Source organism: Neoarius graeffei, chromosome 6 (assembly GCF_027579695.1).
Source record: "Neoarius graeffei isolate fNeoGra1 chromosome 6, fNeoGra1.pri, whole genome shotgun sequence".
NCBI classification, from domain to species: Eukaryota; Metazoa; Chordata; class Actinopteri; order Siluriformes; family Ariidae; genus Neoarius; species Neoarius graeffei.
Window position 1 is genome coordinate 101,534,534 of NC_083574.1, and position 15,185 is coordinate 101,549,718.

At 41.0% G+C, this 15,185-nt stretch overlaps 1 protein-coding gene across 1 annotated transcript in view; it reads right to left on the reverse strand.

Moving 5' to 3' along the window:
• The window catches only part of LOC132888470 (NACHT, LRR and PYD domains-containing protein 3-like), a 111,679-nt gene that overhangs the window by 37,171 nt on the left and 59,323 nt on the right, over positions 1-15,185 (reverse strand). Inside the window, exons 10-15 of the mRNA XM_060924516.1 lie at positions 12,441-12,614; positions 6,934-7,110; positions 6,339-6,512; positions 6,037-6,204; positions 4,268-4,441; positions 680-842 (exon numbers count right to left, since the gene is read on the reverse strand). Of these exons, the coding sequence (XP_060780499.1) occupies positions 680-842; positions 4,268-4,441; positions 6,037-6,204; positions 6,339-6,512; positions 6,934-7,110; positions 12,441-12,614 (1,030 nt within the window). The remainder of the gene's footprint in view (positions 1-679; positions 843-4,267; positions 4,442-6,036; positions 6,205-6,338; positions 6,513-6,933; positions 7,111-12,440; positions 12,615-15,185) is intronic.

Below are 15,185 nucleotides of genomic sequence, written 5' to 3' on the forward strand. Positions count from 1 at the left end.
CCGTTGTTCGATCAAACTGTGCTACCTATCGAGATGTGCTACCCTGCGTCTTTGCGCAGGCCCATTTTTTTTTAGCTCCGTTTCCACGCCCATCATTTCATGCTACCTTGCAGGAGTGACTTTGCTGGAATCTGAAATGTATATTTCAGAATATGAGAATAGAGTATCAAAACATGCTCCCCATGCTCTGACAGCGCCCTTGGAGGGACTGGAGGTGTAAAATAGAATGCGTATCTACTGGGAGCATTATTTGATGGAGAATATTGGTAGATCAAAATGTGCTATTTTAAAAATGTCAGTCAAAACATGCAAGCCAAGCTCGGACAGTACACATGACCTGGTTTGTAAAGTAAATAAATATGTAACGTAACTTGTTGTGAGTTATATCTTTAGGAGATATACAAAAATCATACCGATAATCAACGGGAGCAGTTTTTGACAAAGTAGCATAAATCGATGGACTCTGGTGTCGATTAGCGCTACGGTAGCATTTTTCATTAGAACACCACAAATCATCAGAACACCGTCCATTGCAGGGCTCCATGCACACACACTTTTACACACTCATTCACACCTAAAGGGCAGTTTATCTTCATCAGTCCCCCCACTAGCAGGCGCCCTTGTTCTGCATTATTATAAAACTTAGTGTGTTTCATCACTGAGTTACTCACCGCAGTGTCTCCAGTTTACACTCGTGTTTCTTCAGTAGATCACAGAGCTTCTCCACTCCTGAGTCTCCCAGTTTACACCCACTCAGATCCAGCTCTCTGATGTGTGATGGATTTGTACAGAGAGCTGAAGCCAAAGCAGTGCAGGATGTCTCACTGACGCTGTTCCTCAGTCTGCAGAGGGAGACAGAGAAAAGATATTTAGTCCTTTATTAGAGTGAACTCAACACTGTTACAGTATTAAGGTCAATAACTAAAGAATAAACCACTGTGTGTGTGTGTGTGTGTGTGTGTGTGTGTGTGTGTGTGTGTGTGTGTGTGTGTGTGTGTGTGAGAGAGAGAGAGAGAGAGAGAGAGAGACAGGGTGGTGTGATGAAGTGGAGTTACTGTTCTCACACTGAAGTTGATTATTTTTCAATAACAGCACATCTTGGAGTGTTATTCTTCTCATACCACAGCAATTTGCCAAAAAAAAAAAAAATTGTAGTTTCATTAAATGTTGCGGAACATCAATGAAAGAAGTTAGTTAACCAATATTATTATTATTATTATTCTACATGCACACTCTTCTAGTTTTTCAATGTCGGTTCCTGTGGTTTTCTCTTGTAAACAGAGGGGAAGCGTCAGGGCCTTCCAGGCGTTCAGAGAAGCCCAAACATATCAGCATTTCAAATGTTATATTTCATTTCTTTCATTCTTTAATTGCTTTTTAATTGCATTCTTGAAGGCCAACGCGAATTTAACCATGAATCGGCACCGTCAGCGCAGCAGTGAAGTCACCTTCCAGCCGGTGTAGCGTTCATCAGTAGTGTTAGCGAAAGCTAATAAAGCAGTCAGTGCTATCGAGAGCAAGTAGCACAGGCTAACGACCGAGAAACTAAGATTTCTGTCTCCAGACTCTTCTTCCACACTGCACGCTCACTACAGTATTTTTCACTCAGACTTAAGGATTTATTCCCCTGTGGAATTTACTGAGTTAAAATCAACATCGACAGCTTCACACAACAGAGCGACCTGGCAGCCTGACGCTAATCCCTTACAGAATCCTTTACCCTGTTGCTGTGTTGGTGTCTGAAGTCCCAGCTCTAATAGTAACGGTTCACCACTGCTTGTAAACATGCGTGAAGAATATCTAATGAAGTTTTGGGAGCCTTTCAGGTGTTCAACATGTCTTTAGTTTCAGTTTATTTATTTATTTATTTATTTATTTATTTAGTGCTTAATTATAGCACAGCTAATCCTAGCACTGGATTAGCCGAATCTTTCTCTTTCCCAGCGAACGAAGAAATAGTTCTGTGCAGCAGAAACCTCTCTCATTGGATATTCGCATCAGCTCTGATGTGTGACGTCATGTTGTCTTGATAAATGAAATAGTAGTCTGTTAAATTCATGTGATTTCACATTTAGTGGTTACAACTGACCTGTTTATTCTTATTTTTTCTGAAAAATAATGTAAATATATAAAATCTGTAAAATGTTTAAAATAATTGAGTCAGTTGTGTATAATTAGGAGTTGAGGTGAAATGTGGCTGTAGTGCTGTGGCCTACTATAAAAGCCGTGTGACATAATTAGTGAATATCTACAAAACTGAGCTGTAAGAAATGGAATATTTAAGCCTGGGCTTCAATGAAAACAGCATTTTCTCGAAGAGGCAGGGACTCGGCAGGTTGTAAGGTGAGTACAATTCACTGTCAGCGGCTTTCCAATCAGCACAGGCACAGTCCGCATGGATACAGTCGCTTCTGGCTGTAAAAACAGCAACTGAGTGAAAACAGAAAATAGAGATCGATGTGTTTATAGTTGTTTCTTACGTAAGTTTCTGCAGTCTGTAATGTGGATCCTGCAGCAGAGCCGAGAGCTGATCCACTCTGACGTCTTCTGATGTTATGTAGCTCAGATCCAGCTCCGTGTGCAGTAAGGGGTTTTTACTGAACATTCGAGTAAGAAGGTTGTAGGCTTCCTCGGCTTCAGCACTTTTCAACAACCTGTAGGGATTTGAAGAGAGAGAGGTTCTTTTCACAGTATTTATTTATTTGTTTGTTTGTTTATTTAATATGATGTTTGTTTCTAGAAGAATCACCTGAGTGTCAGTTTGTTAGTTTTGCAGTCAGTAAGTTGTTGGACTCCTGATGCTCCAGGGTCGTTCCCTCTGAGATCCAGCTCTCTCAGGTGTGATGATGGGTTTAGTCTCAGAGCTTCAGCCAGAGCAGTGTATCCTTCCTCTGTTATACTGCAGTCTGAAAGTCTACACAAAAACACACAACTCTCTGATTTTTTATGTACAAAATAAATTAATGAAGATGTGATATTGTATACAAATTGAGAATTTCATCTTTTTTCTTGTTAATTTATTAACTCTAGATTGTCAATTCAATTTCAATTCCATTAAATTCAAAACACTATTTGTCCCCGCAGGGCAATTAAAAGAGCATCAAGAGCAGCATTAGGGCAGTCGAACATCAGACAACATAAAAACATAAAAACACAAATTAGAATACTCTACAGCTCTCAGTTCTGTGTGCATTCAGTCTGACGAGGGGCTGGACAATGATGTTGGGACAGGGAAGGGTCAGTGTTCAGGAGTCGGACCGCTGTGGGAACAAAGGTGGACCTCCTCCTTTGTGTCCTGCAGCGTGGACAGCGCAGCCTGCGTCCTGATGGAAGCCACTCCAACACTGAGTGTAGTGTGTGTGAGGGGTCATGTAGGATCCTGTGGGCGGTGCGGATGGTTTGCTGGTCACAAAAAGCAGACAGAGCTCGAACAGGGAGTCCAATGATTTTAGAACAGACTTTGGTGATAGTGAGTAGTCCTGACCGGTCTTGTAGGCTGATGGAGTGAAACCATGAGATGAATGAAAATGTTAATACACTCTCAATGAAAGAGTGGTAGAAAGTCAGGAGAATGTCTTTATTCACTCCAAATGATCTCAGCTTCCTCAGCAAATATTGTCTCTGGTGGCACTTCTTGAGGATCTCCTCAGTGTTGGAGGAAAACCTCAGAAGACTGTCAAATATTGTGCCCAAATACTTATATTCCTCCACCGGCTCCCCCCGGATGGTGGTCGTGTGAGCCTCTGCCAGTTGTCTCTGCTTGATGGAGAATGTCACAATCAACTCTTTGGTCTTATTAGAGTTCAACTGGAGACCGGCTCCCTCACACCAGGAGATGAAGTCCTGAAGTACAGAGCCATGGTGTGGGTTAGAGGCGGAAAGCAGAGAGAGCAGGACTGTGTCGTCCGCAAATTTCACCAGATGACAGACAGTCTGGCTGAGTGGACCTGCAATCATCGGTGTAGAGGATGTAAAGCAGGAGCGATAGGACACAGCCCTGTGGGGAGCCAGTGGAGGTGTGGAGGATGTCAGAGTAGGATCCGTTAACAAACACCCTCTGTGGCCGGTTGGTAAGGAAGTCAATAAGTCCATTAAGTCAATGTCACTTAATGGATTGTGTACAAATTACTGGGTTGTCATTAAAAACTGATATTATAATAATTCAGTGCTTGACTGAGCACGACTTCAAAAGTAAAAGAAATAGTGTTGAAGGATAAAAGCATTTCATGACACTTTGTCATGTTTTTAAGAAATGACATTGACATACTTGAGTGTTTCCAGGAGGCAGTGTGAATTCTGTAGGAGGTTCGAGATGTGCTTTATTCCTGAGTCTCCTGCTTTATTCCCGCTCAGATCCAGCTCTCTGAGCTGTGAGGGATTTTCTTCCAGAGCTGCAGCCAAAGCAGCACAGCCTTCAGCTGCTACACTGCAGTTACACAGTCTGCAGAAGGAAAGAAGGAGCACAATGAACAGATCGCATCTCATTTGTTCAATAAGAACGCAATATTTTCATTCTTTTCTTTAACAGTTACCTTAGAATTACAGCAATTAGACGTTTACATTGGAATAGAACTTTTACACAATTAAACACCTTTTAGTTAAATATAATAAAACTAATAATCTATTTTTTAATCAAAACATGCTGTTTAATTATATTGTGTTCTAGTTTAGTTATTTTTTTCCTGATCTCTTTGCCAGACTTGGACACAGAGAATATGGAGACTCAGAAATGTATTAACAGCATTAAAGTCTGTAGAACATGTACTGCTTTTTTAATGACACAATTCTGTAGTTGTTTAAACTCAGAGATTAAAATACTGAATTGATGCTTCACTGAAGGATTAGACATCATTTCAGATGTTCCTTCACCTCAGTGTCCTGAGTGGAGACTGTGGATTCTTCAGTCCAGCAGAAAGCTGAGTGACTCCTGGATCCTGCAGACTGTTGTTGCTCAGGTCCAGCTCTCTCACACTGCAGGACTTTAATTTGAGAACGCTGGCTAAAGCTGAACAGCTCTCCACAGTCAGATTACTTTTATTCAGCCTAGATATGAAATATGATGTAGACAGAGCTTTATACTCAATCTTAATACTTCATTGTGCAGATATTATGGAAAACACAAGTCATTTTATTTTCATGTGCACTGAAGTCCATATTCTGGGTTCATCGGGTCATAAGGGGTTATGAGAGTTTATTTTTAACATTATTCTATTCATTTATTCCTCTTTTAATTTGTCTTGTCTGTTATGTCTCAGTGGTTAAATCGAGTGATTTATTTGAAAAGGTCAAACGTGTTGATCATTTCTACTCTTCTGTTCCTTTCTAGTTTCAGGAGCTTAACACTTTCCAGTGATGGAACAGAACCCAGGTGTTTCTAGAAGGACTATGAGGTTTCTTTGGAGAAACACAGGATATATTATGTTATGTCAGCACTTATAGAAAACAAAAAACAAATCTATAATTAAAAATACATTTGTGCATACTTGGGTCATCCTTAATGGCAGGTCCCACTAGAAAACATTCTGTGAGTAAAACTCAGCTGACAGTGATGCATAAATGAAAATACTTACCGAATTTTCTGAAATTTACAGTGAGAGTCTTCCAGTAGAGCTGAGAGCTTCTTCACCCCTGAGTCTCCTGGTTCCTTCATGCTCAGATCCAGCTCTTTTAGGAGTAAAGGGTTTTCATCTAAAACTGAATTTAGCCAAGTACAGGCCTCTTGTGCAGCAGGACGTTTCAACAAACTGCAAAAAGTAAAATGTTTTTGTACTTGGTGTTTCCAGAATAATAGACCCACATTAACCAGAACAGTGCGGCTGCTTTTGCTTATTTCCTGATGACTTCTCTTTAAATTTAAATGATAGTGCCCAATGTCTGTAACACACTGGGAAAAAATTAGGACCAGTCGAATAAACCATAAATTACAGTCAATTATCAATTTTATCCTTTTTTTTCAAAGAAACTATCAAAGTTTTTTGTACAGCATTCCTTTCTGTTTAATATTTATATAATTGTTTTAGTTTATAGAAGACTCACCTCAGTGTTGTTAGTTTACAGTCTGGATCCTGGAGTAAATCAGTGAGCAGCTTCACTCCTGATGCTCCAGGGTCGTTCCCTCTGAGATCCAGCTCCATCAGGTGGGATGATTTCAGAGCTTCAGCCAGAGCAGCGTATCCTTCCTCTGTTATCCTGCAGTCTGAAAGTCTAAAGAGAGAACATTTGATGGCATTTTTATAATAGTCTGATGAACATCTATACAATATAATATGTAATGCCAAGGCCATTTAAGGATTATATGATCTAGATGTATGTGTTTGTTTGTGGAACCTGAAACCAACCTCAGGATCTGCAGGTTACATGGCTGATGTTTCAGTAGAGCACAAACTCCCTGCACTCCAGAGTTTCCAACTTTATTCTCACTCAGATCCAACTCTTTTATGTGTGCAGGATTGAATAGAAAAGATGAAGTCAAAGCAGAACAGCCTTCTTCTGTAACACCACTCTTCCTTAGCCTAAGGATAGAGGGCAGATTCATTTTAGTTCAAGCATAATAATCAGAACTGCAAACAGCAATTTATAAAATAACATTAGAATACACACGTAAGTTTCTCAGGTGTGCAGTGTGAATCCTCCAGTAGGGCAGAGAGCTGCTTCACTTCTGACACTGAAGAGATCTTTCCACTCAGATCCAGTTCTTTCTGCAATAAAGGGTTTTTATCCAGAACCTCAGTCAGAAAATCACAGGCCTTCACTGCTTCATCACTTTTCAACAACCTGCAGTGAGAGAAAGGCACAAAATTACAAAGACAAAAATATTACATCATTAACAAGCTCATATTTTATTTTGTGTTCAATTATATTGAATTAATGTTGTGTTCGAGTATTAAAGTGGATTTTGTAATGAAGTAATTAACCCCAGTACATATTGTTCACCTCAGTTTCTCCAGTTTACAGTCTGGATCCTGGAGTAAATCAGTGAGCAGCTTCACTCCTGATGCTCCAGGGTTGTTCCCTCTGAGATCCAGCTCTCTCAGGTGGGATGATGGGTTTAGTCTCAGAGCTTCAGCCAGAGCAGTGTATCCTTCCTCTGTTATACTGCAGTCTGAAAGTCTGTATAAAATGTTGCCAAAGAGGATCGAGAATAAAAAGGGTTAGAAAACAATATAGAATTAAGAAGCTATTTGGCACACTGGAAAACATGGCAATTCTATTCATAATATTATATTAAACACAATACTGAAGACATCAAAATTATGAAATAACAAATGGAACATATGTGGAATTATGTTGAAAATAAAAAGTGTTAAAAAAACAAAATGTGTGATATTTTAGATTCTTTAAAGTAGCCACCATTTACCTTGATGCTTTGCACACTATTCGCATTATCTTAACCACCTTCATGAGGTAGTCACCTGGAATGATAATCACCTCGAGTGATGTGGCAAAATGGCAGCCAATCGCTTTGTCACCATACTACTACAACATCGACCTCAGTCGGGCATACAGTGGTGCCTGAAAGTTTGTGAACCCTTTACAATTTTCTATATTGCTGCATAAATATGACCTAAAACATCATCAGATTTTCACACAAGTCCTAAAAGTAGATAAAGAGAACCCAGTGAAACAAATGAGACAAAAATATTATACTTGGTCATTTATTTATTGAGGAAAATGATCCAATATTACATATCTGTGAGTGGCAAAAGTATGTGAACCTTTGCTTTCAGTATCTGGTGTGACCCCCTTGTGCAGCAATAACTGCAAGTAAATGTTTCCGGTAACTGTTGATCAGTCCTGCACACCGGCTTGGAGGAATTTTAGCCCATTCTTCCGTACAGAACAGCTTCAACTCTAGGATGTTGTTGGGTTTCCTCACATGAACTGCTCGCTTCAGGTCCTTCCACAACATTTCGATTGGATTAAGGTCAGGACTTTGACTTGGCCATTCCAAAACATTAACTTTATTCTTCTTTAACCATTCTTTGGTAGAACGACTTGTGTGCTTAGGGTCGTTGTCTTGCTGCATGACCCACCTTCTCTTGAGATTCAGTTCATGGACAGGTGTCCTGACATTTTCCTTTAGAATTCGCTGGTATAATTCAGAATTCATTGTTCCATCAAGGATGACAAGCCGTCCTGGCCCAGATGCATCAAAACAGGCCCAAATGGGATAAGGTTCTTATGCTGGAATGCAGTGTTTTCCTTTCTCCAAACATAACGCTTCTCATTTAAACCAAAAAGTTCTATTTTGGTCTCATCCGTCCACAAAACATTTTTTCAATAGCCTTCTGGCTTGTCCACATGATCTTTAGCAAACTGCAGACGAACAACAATGTTCTTTTTGGAGAGCAGTGGCTTTCTCCTTGCAACCCTGCCATGCACACCGTTGTTGTTCAGTGTTCTCCTGATGGTGGACTCATGAATATTAGCCAATGTGAGAGAGGCCTTCAGTTGCTTAGAAGTTACCCTGGGGTCCTTTGTGACCTTGCCGACTATTACATGCCTTGCTCTTGGAGTGATCTTTGTTGCTTGACCACTCCTGGGGAGGGTAACAATGGTCTTGAATTTCCTCCATTTGTACACAGTCTGTCTGACTGTGGATTGGTGGAGTCCAAACTCTTTAGAGATGGTTTTCTAACCTTTTCCAGCCTGATGAGCATCAACAATGCTTTTTCTGAGGTCCTCAGAAATCTTTGTTCGTGCCGTGATACACTTCCACAAACGTGTTGTGAAGATCAGACTTTGATAGATCCCTGTTCTTGAAATAAAACAGGGTGCCCACTCACACCTGATTGTCATCCCATTGATTGAAAACAATTGACTCTAATTTCACCTTCAAATTAACTGCTAATCCTAGAGGTTCACATACTTTTGCCACTCACAGATGTGTAATATTGGATCATTTTCCTCAATAAATAAATAAATGACCGAGTATAATAATTTTGTCTCATTTGTTTCACTGAGTTCTCTTTGTCTACTTTTAGGACTTGTGTGAAAATCTGATGATGTTTTAGGTCATATTTATGCAGAAATATAGAAAGAGTTCACAAACTTTCAAGCACCACTGTAATAATGGACTCTCCACTCCTCTCTATCCATCATTAGGGTCCTCAATTCAGTGGTGTCGACCACTCCAGCATCTTCTTTGAGGACATCCACCACTGTTTTGAGTGGCCGCCCAGGGCATCTTCTGCCATGTGTGGGCTCCCATAATACCATTACAGATACTGGGATCTCTGGATGTTGGAAGCAGTGGCCGGCTAGCCTGAGTCGCCTTGCTGCTATTTTCTCTGAGACCCTAGGGAGGTCTCCATACAATTCTTGATTGGTGATGTGTTGCTGCCAGTTGATATTGTGAATGGCCCTCAGCATTCTTGTGTAACACCTGTCCAGGGACTTCGTAAGGGGAGTGGTCAGGGTCCAGACCTCTCAGCCATAGAGCAGGATGGATTTAATGGCTGCTGTGAATATCCTGGCTTTTAACCCTCTTGATAACTTGGATGTCCAAACTCTTTTCAGGTTGTGGAGTGTGGATGGCCTTTCTGTTTCTTCGTGTGCAGCAGTAAAAGACCTTGGAGTGATTATTGACCCCAGTCTTTTATTTGAAACTCACATTGATAGCATTACCCGGACAGCTTTCTTTCATCTCAGAAATACTGCTAAGATAAGAAATTGAATGTCACTACATGACGCGGAAAAACTAGTTCATGCTTTCGTTACCTCCAGGTTGGATTATTGTAATGCCTTACTGTCTGGATGTCCCAAGAAGTGCATAAACAAGCTCCAGTTAGTTCAAAATGCAGCAGCAAGAGTCCTTACTAGAACTAGAAAATATGACCCCATCACCCCTGTCTTATCCACACTGCATTGGCTCCCAATCAAATTTATTACTGATTATAAAATACTACTGTTGACCTTTAAAGCACTGAATGGTCTCACACCACAGTACCTGAGTGAACTTCTGCTCCTCTATGACCCGCCATGCCTACTTAGATCAAAAGGTGCAGGCTATCTGCTGGTACCTGGTATAGTGAAGGCTACATCAGGGGCGGAGCCTTTTCTTACAAAGCCCCACAGTTATGGAACAGCCTTCCAAGTAATGTTCGGGAATCAGACACAGTCTCAGCATTTAAGTCTAGGCTGAAAACAGACCTGTTTAGTCAAGCCTTGTGTTAATGGTGTTTATGAGGTAAAGGTGTAGATCTGGAGGATCCTCAGACAGAGTGTTTTGGTAAACTGGGATGTATGGATGCTGTCAGTCCCCCACTTGTTTGCTCACTCGAGTTTGTTGACGGTGTAGTGGCCGCTGCTTTATGTCCCAGGGCTCCCTCATGCCTGTGTTACCTTCTGGCTCTCCCCTTTTAGTTATGCTGTCATAGTTAGTTGCCGGAGTCCCTGCTTGTATTCGGTGCAATATGTATACTGTTCCTACTTATTGAGGTGACATTGGGCATACCTAACAACCTGTGTTTTCTCTCTCTCTCTCTCTCTCCTCCCCCTCAAATCTGTGCCTCTGACTTACATATTGGTCCTGGGATCGAGATGCTGAACCTCTTCTGCTCCTCGGACCTGCCTGATCCATCCTGGTGCCCTGTGTCTGGTTTGAGTCTCATCACATCGCTCCTGTGGAGGACAGCCCCATGTGACATTTGAAAGTCACACCTGGAGGATGCTCTGGACTCTTACAGTAATCCTTTTATGGCTGAGGACTACAGTTGACTTGCTAACTTTAGGACTGCAGTTGTCATGAACAGTTTTGCACTCAAGTTTCCATCAGTGAAGAGTTTAAAACATCAATGAAACTGACTTCATATTAAAACTGTTAATGTTATAGTCATGTTGTCTGTTGGTGCCCAAATGTGGATGGGTTCCATTTCGAATCTGGTTCCTCTCGAGGTTTCTTCCTCGTGTCGTCTGAGGGAGTTTTTCATTGCCACCGTCGCCAAAGGCTTCATCATTGGGGATAGATTAGGGATAAAATTAGCTCATGTTTTAAGTCATTCAAATTCTGTAAAGCTGCTTTGCGACAATGTTTATTGTTAAAAGCGCTATACAAATAAACTTGACTTGACATTCTTTGACTGCCTTCCTCGCTGTTTGTATGCTAGGGTGGTCAGAGGCTTTTGCTTTCTTGATGCTTTTAACAGTTGGTAAAAGCTTCATTGCCTCTCTGTTCGCATTAATAAATCTGGAGTAGCAGTCAGTGGAGCTTTCTTCAAGGTCAAGAGCCTCAAAACGATTCCTTACCTCGATGGTATATTGGGCTTGGAGTGTAGGATCTCCCGCAAAGGCCTTCCAGTCAATCTTTGGTGCAGGGATTGTCTTTGGCTGGTGTAGGCTGAGCCTAAAACTCATACTGATGACCCAACGGTCTGAGCCCGCTGTGCTGAAGCTGTTATAAGCCTCAGTATTGATTACACTGTTCCACCACTTTCTTCAGACAATGATATAGTCTAGTTGGCTTTTAGTCAGGGTGGACCTATCCTCCTGAGTCCAGAGTGTGGACAGTAACAAAGTATGACTGTACAAGCAGGATTCCCTTTAAATTCAGTAACTAAAATACAGTTGCAGACAGAGGTTATGCTTCAGAAGGACTTTCTCGCTCTAATGCTGAGCATGAGTCCAACCCCTCCTTGGGATGAATTTGTGATTATTTCTCTCCATACAGATGTGACTCGGTGAAAATCTTCAACTACTTCAAACTTAAGCTCTTCACTTGGGTGTACTCTCCTATGCTCCTGGATACCAAACATGTCAATCTTGTGTTCTTGCATTCTTGATGCAAGCTCTTTTGCATGATTTCTGAGGTGCAGTGTGTTAGCATTGAAGGTGTGACAATGCGCATTAATATGAGACCCTCCAGGCGCCACTTTATCTGGAGAGTCTTGACTTTCTTGACTTGAGAGGCTGTTATGTCAGAATTGTTTGAGCTCATGGAAGCAATAATAGACCTGCAATAATAGACTTTGTCACTGTAAGTGAGGAAGAATTACAAATGATGAAAGAAAATGCTGTTCCTAAAAGCACTAAAGATGATACGCAGTTTGGTCTAAAACTATTCAAAGGTAAGGTGGAATTGTGATTTATTTTATCGATTTCAAAACAAAGTATTTTATGTGACTCGGCTTAAATAAGTGACACAAGTCTGCGCTGCAAAATTATTACATTTACTTGTCGCTTTTGAAGTTTGAAATACTTTTTTTTCCAATATTTTTTAAAAAATAATCAGATTTATTTTACAATAAAACAATGAGTCACAGGCTCAGTGAATATCGGTGAAAATGAACTTTTTCACGATATTCTAATTGTTTGAGATGCGCTAATATATACAGATCTAAAAATAAACATTTCTGTAATTATTTTCCTTTTTATTCTTTGTGTATCAGTTGCAATAAGCAATTCTTCAGATCAAGTCGACCCAATAGGAGAGATGAACTCACCTCAGTTTCTCCAGTTTACAGTTTGGACTCTCCAGTCCAACACAAAGCTGCTTCACTCCTGAGTCCTCCAGATGGTTACTGCTCAGATCCACGTCAGTCAGTTTGGAGGATTCAGAGCTGAGAACTGTGTGTAAAGCTGAGCAGCTTCTCTCTGTCAGGTTACAATCACTGAGCCTGAAAGGAGGGAGAGACATTTCAAACAAAAATACTATTCGACCATTCTTTGAAGAATGATTCACCACCAACACCCCCCCAACATGCGAACGAACAGAGAGAGAGAGAGAGATTGAATGTTAACTTTACCTGGTGCTAGTAAAAACAAGGGAAAATATATTTTGAAAGACAATGATGACATAAACTATTCAATTTTTTATATTTTAATGATGTGAATATTTGAAAATCCTGACCCATCCCCACCTGAAAGCTGAAAATATCAGAGGAACTCATAAAACACTGAGCCCTTCATGAACACAAACACAAAACTGTTTGTGCTGTAAGACAGAAAATCACTGCTGTACACAGAATATTCACGGCATTACCACGACCACAGCGTCACGACTGTTTCACTCTGTGCTGGTTGCTGTCATATCCTGTTCAGAATGAACTCCTGATGAGTTTTGATGATTAAACAGTATATTTAATCGATAGTGTGAGGGAGAACTGAACCATGACTCTCTAGCAAGGTATCGACCCTGACAAAAGGAAGTGTGTGTCTCAGTACTCAGTGTATTAGTAATTCACACACACTGTATTTATTCGGCCCGCTTACATTAATAATCCATACTCAGAATATCTTTGTATGTGTTCAATTCCCAGCGGCTTGTGCTCATTTTTAATGATCTACTCGCCAATACTGCTCTGTGTGCTCAGCTCAGCCGTCCTCTCTATTTAATACACTGTTTATACACAATAAAGATGTTTTTATTGCGTTACTTGTATTGTAGGAAGATGTGATAGCTCCGCCTCCTGATATTTAATGGTTTTCAATCTGATTTGCTTTGAGCGTTCATCATTTTAGTGCGTCAAGAACAGTCATTTCCTGTTAATCTTTTCATTAGTGCTACAACTTACATCACATGGTATCAGATGTTGGGACTGGACACTTTTTTAGGAGTACTGTCAGTAACGGCGCTGAAAACCTGAGTTCAGAGCAGCCTCCACACATGGCCACTCTGGACTACACTTCCCAAGATCCACAGCGACCCTCGTCACCAGAGTTCTAACAACATCACCTGTCTTCAGTCTACCTGCTATCACCTTCTCCATATACAGTGGGGCAAAAAATTATTTAGTCAGCCACCAATTGTGCAAGTTCTCCCACTTAAAACGATGATAGAGGCCTGTAATTTTCATCATATGTACACTTCAACTATGAGAGACGGAATGGGGGGAAAGAATCCAGGAAATCACATTGTAGGATTTTTAATGAATTAACTGGTAAATTCCTCGGTAAAATAAGTATTTGGTCACCTACAAACAAGCAAGATTTCTGGCTCTCACAGACCTGTAACTTCTTCTTTAAGAGGCTCCTCTGTCCTCCACTCGTTACCTGTATTAATGGCACCTGTTTGAACTCGTTATCAGTATAAAAGACACCTGTCCACAACCTCAAACAGTCACACTCCAAACTCCACTATGGCCAAGACCAAAGAGCTGTCAAAGGACACCAGAAACAAAATTGTAGACCTGCACCAGGCTGGGAAGACTGAATCTGCAATAGGTAAGCAGCTTGGTGTGAAGAAATCAACTGTGGGAGCAATTATTAGAAAATGGAAGACATACAAGACCACTGATAATCTCCCTCAATCTGGGGCTCCACGCAAGATCTCACCCTGTGGGGTCAAAATGATCACAAGAACGGTGAGCAAAAATCCCAGAACCACACGGGGGGACCTAGTGAATGACCTGCAGAGAGCTGGGACCAAAGTAACAAGCTACCATCAGTAACACACTATGCCGCCAGGGACTCAAATCCTGCAGTGCCAGACGTGTCCCCCTGCTTAAGCCAGTACATGTCCAGGCCTGTCTGAAGTTTGCTAGAGAGCATTTGGATGATCCAGAAGAGGACTGAGAGAATGTCATATGGTCAGATGAAACCAAAATAGAACTTTTTGGTAAAAACTCAACTTGTCGTGTTTGGAGGAGAAAGAATGCTGAGTTGCATCCAAAGAACACCATACCTACTGTGAAGCATGGGGGTGGAAACATCATGCTTTGGGGCTGTTTTTCTGTAAAGGGACCAGGACGACTGATCCGTGTAAAGGAAAGAATGAATGGGGCCATGTATCGTGAGATTTTGAGTGAAAACCTCCTTCCATCAGCAAGGGCATTGAAGATGAAACATGGCTGGGTCTTTCAGCATGACAATGATCCCAAACACACCGCCCGGGCAACAAAGGAGTGGCTTCATAAGAAGCATTTCAAGGTCCTGGAGTGGCCTAGCCAGTCTCCAGATCTCAACCCCATAGAAAATCTTTGGAGTTGAAAGTCCGTGTTGCCCAGCGACAGCCCCAAAACATCACTGCTCTAGAGGAGATCTGCATGGAGGAATGGGCCAAAATACCAGCAACAGTGTGTGAAAACCTTGTGAAGACTTACAGAAAACGTTTGACCTCTGTCATTGCCAACAAAGGGTATATAAAGTATTGAGATGAACTTTTGTTATTGACCAAATACTTATTTTCCACCATAATTTGCAAATAAATTCTTTAAAAATCAGACAATGTGGTTTTCTGGATTTTTTTT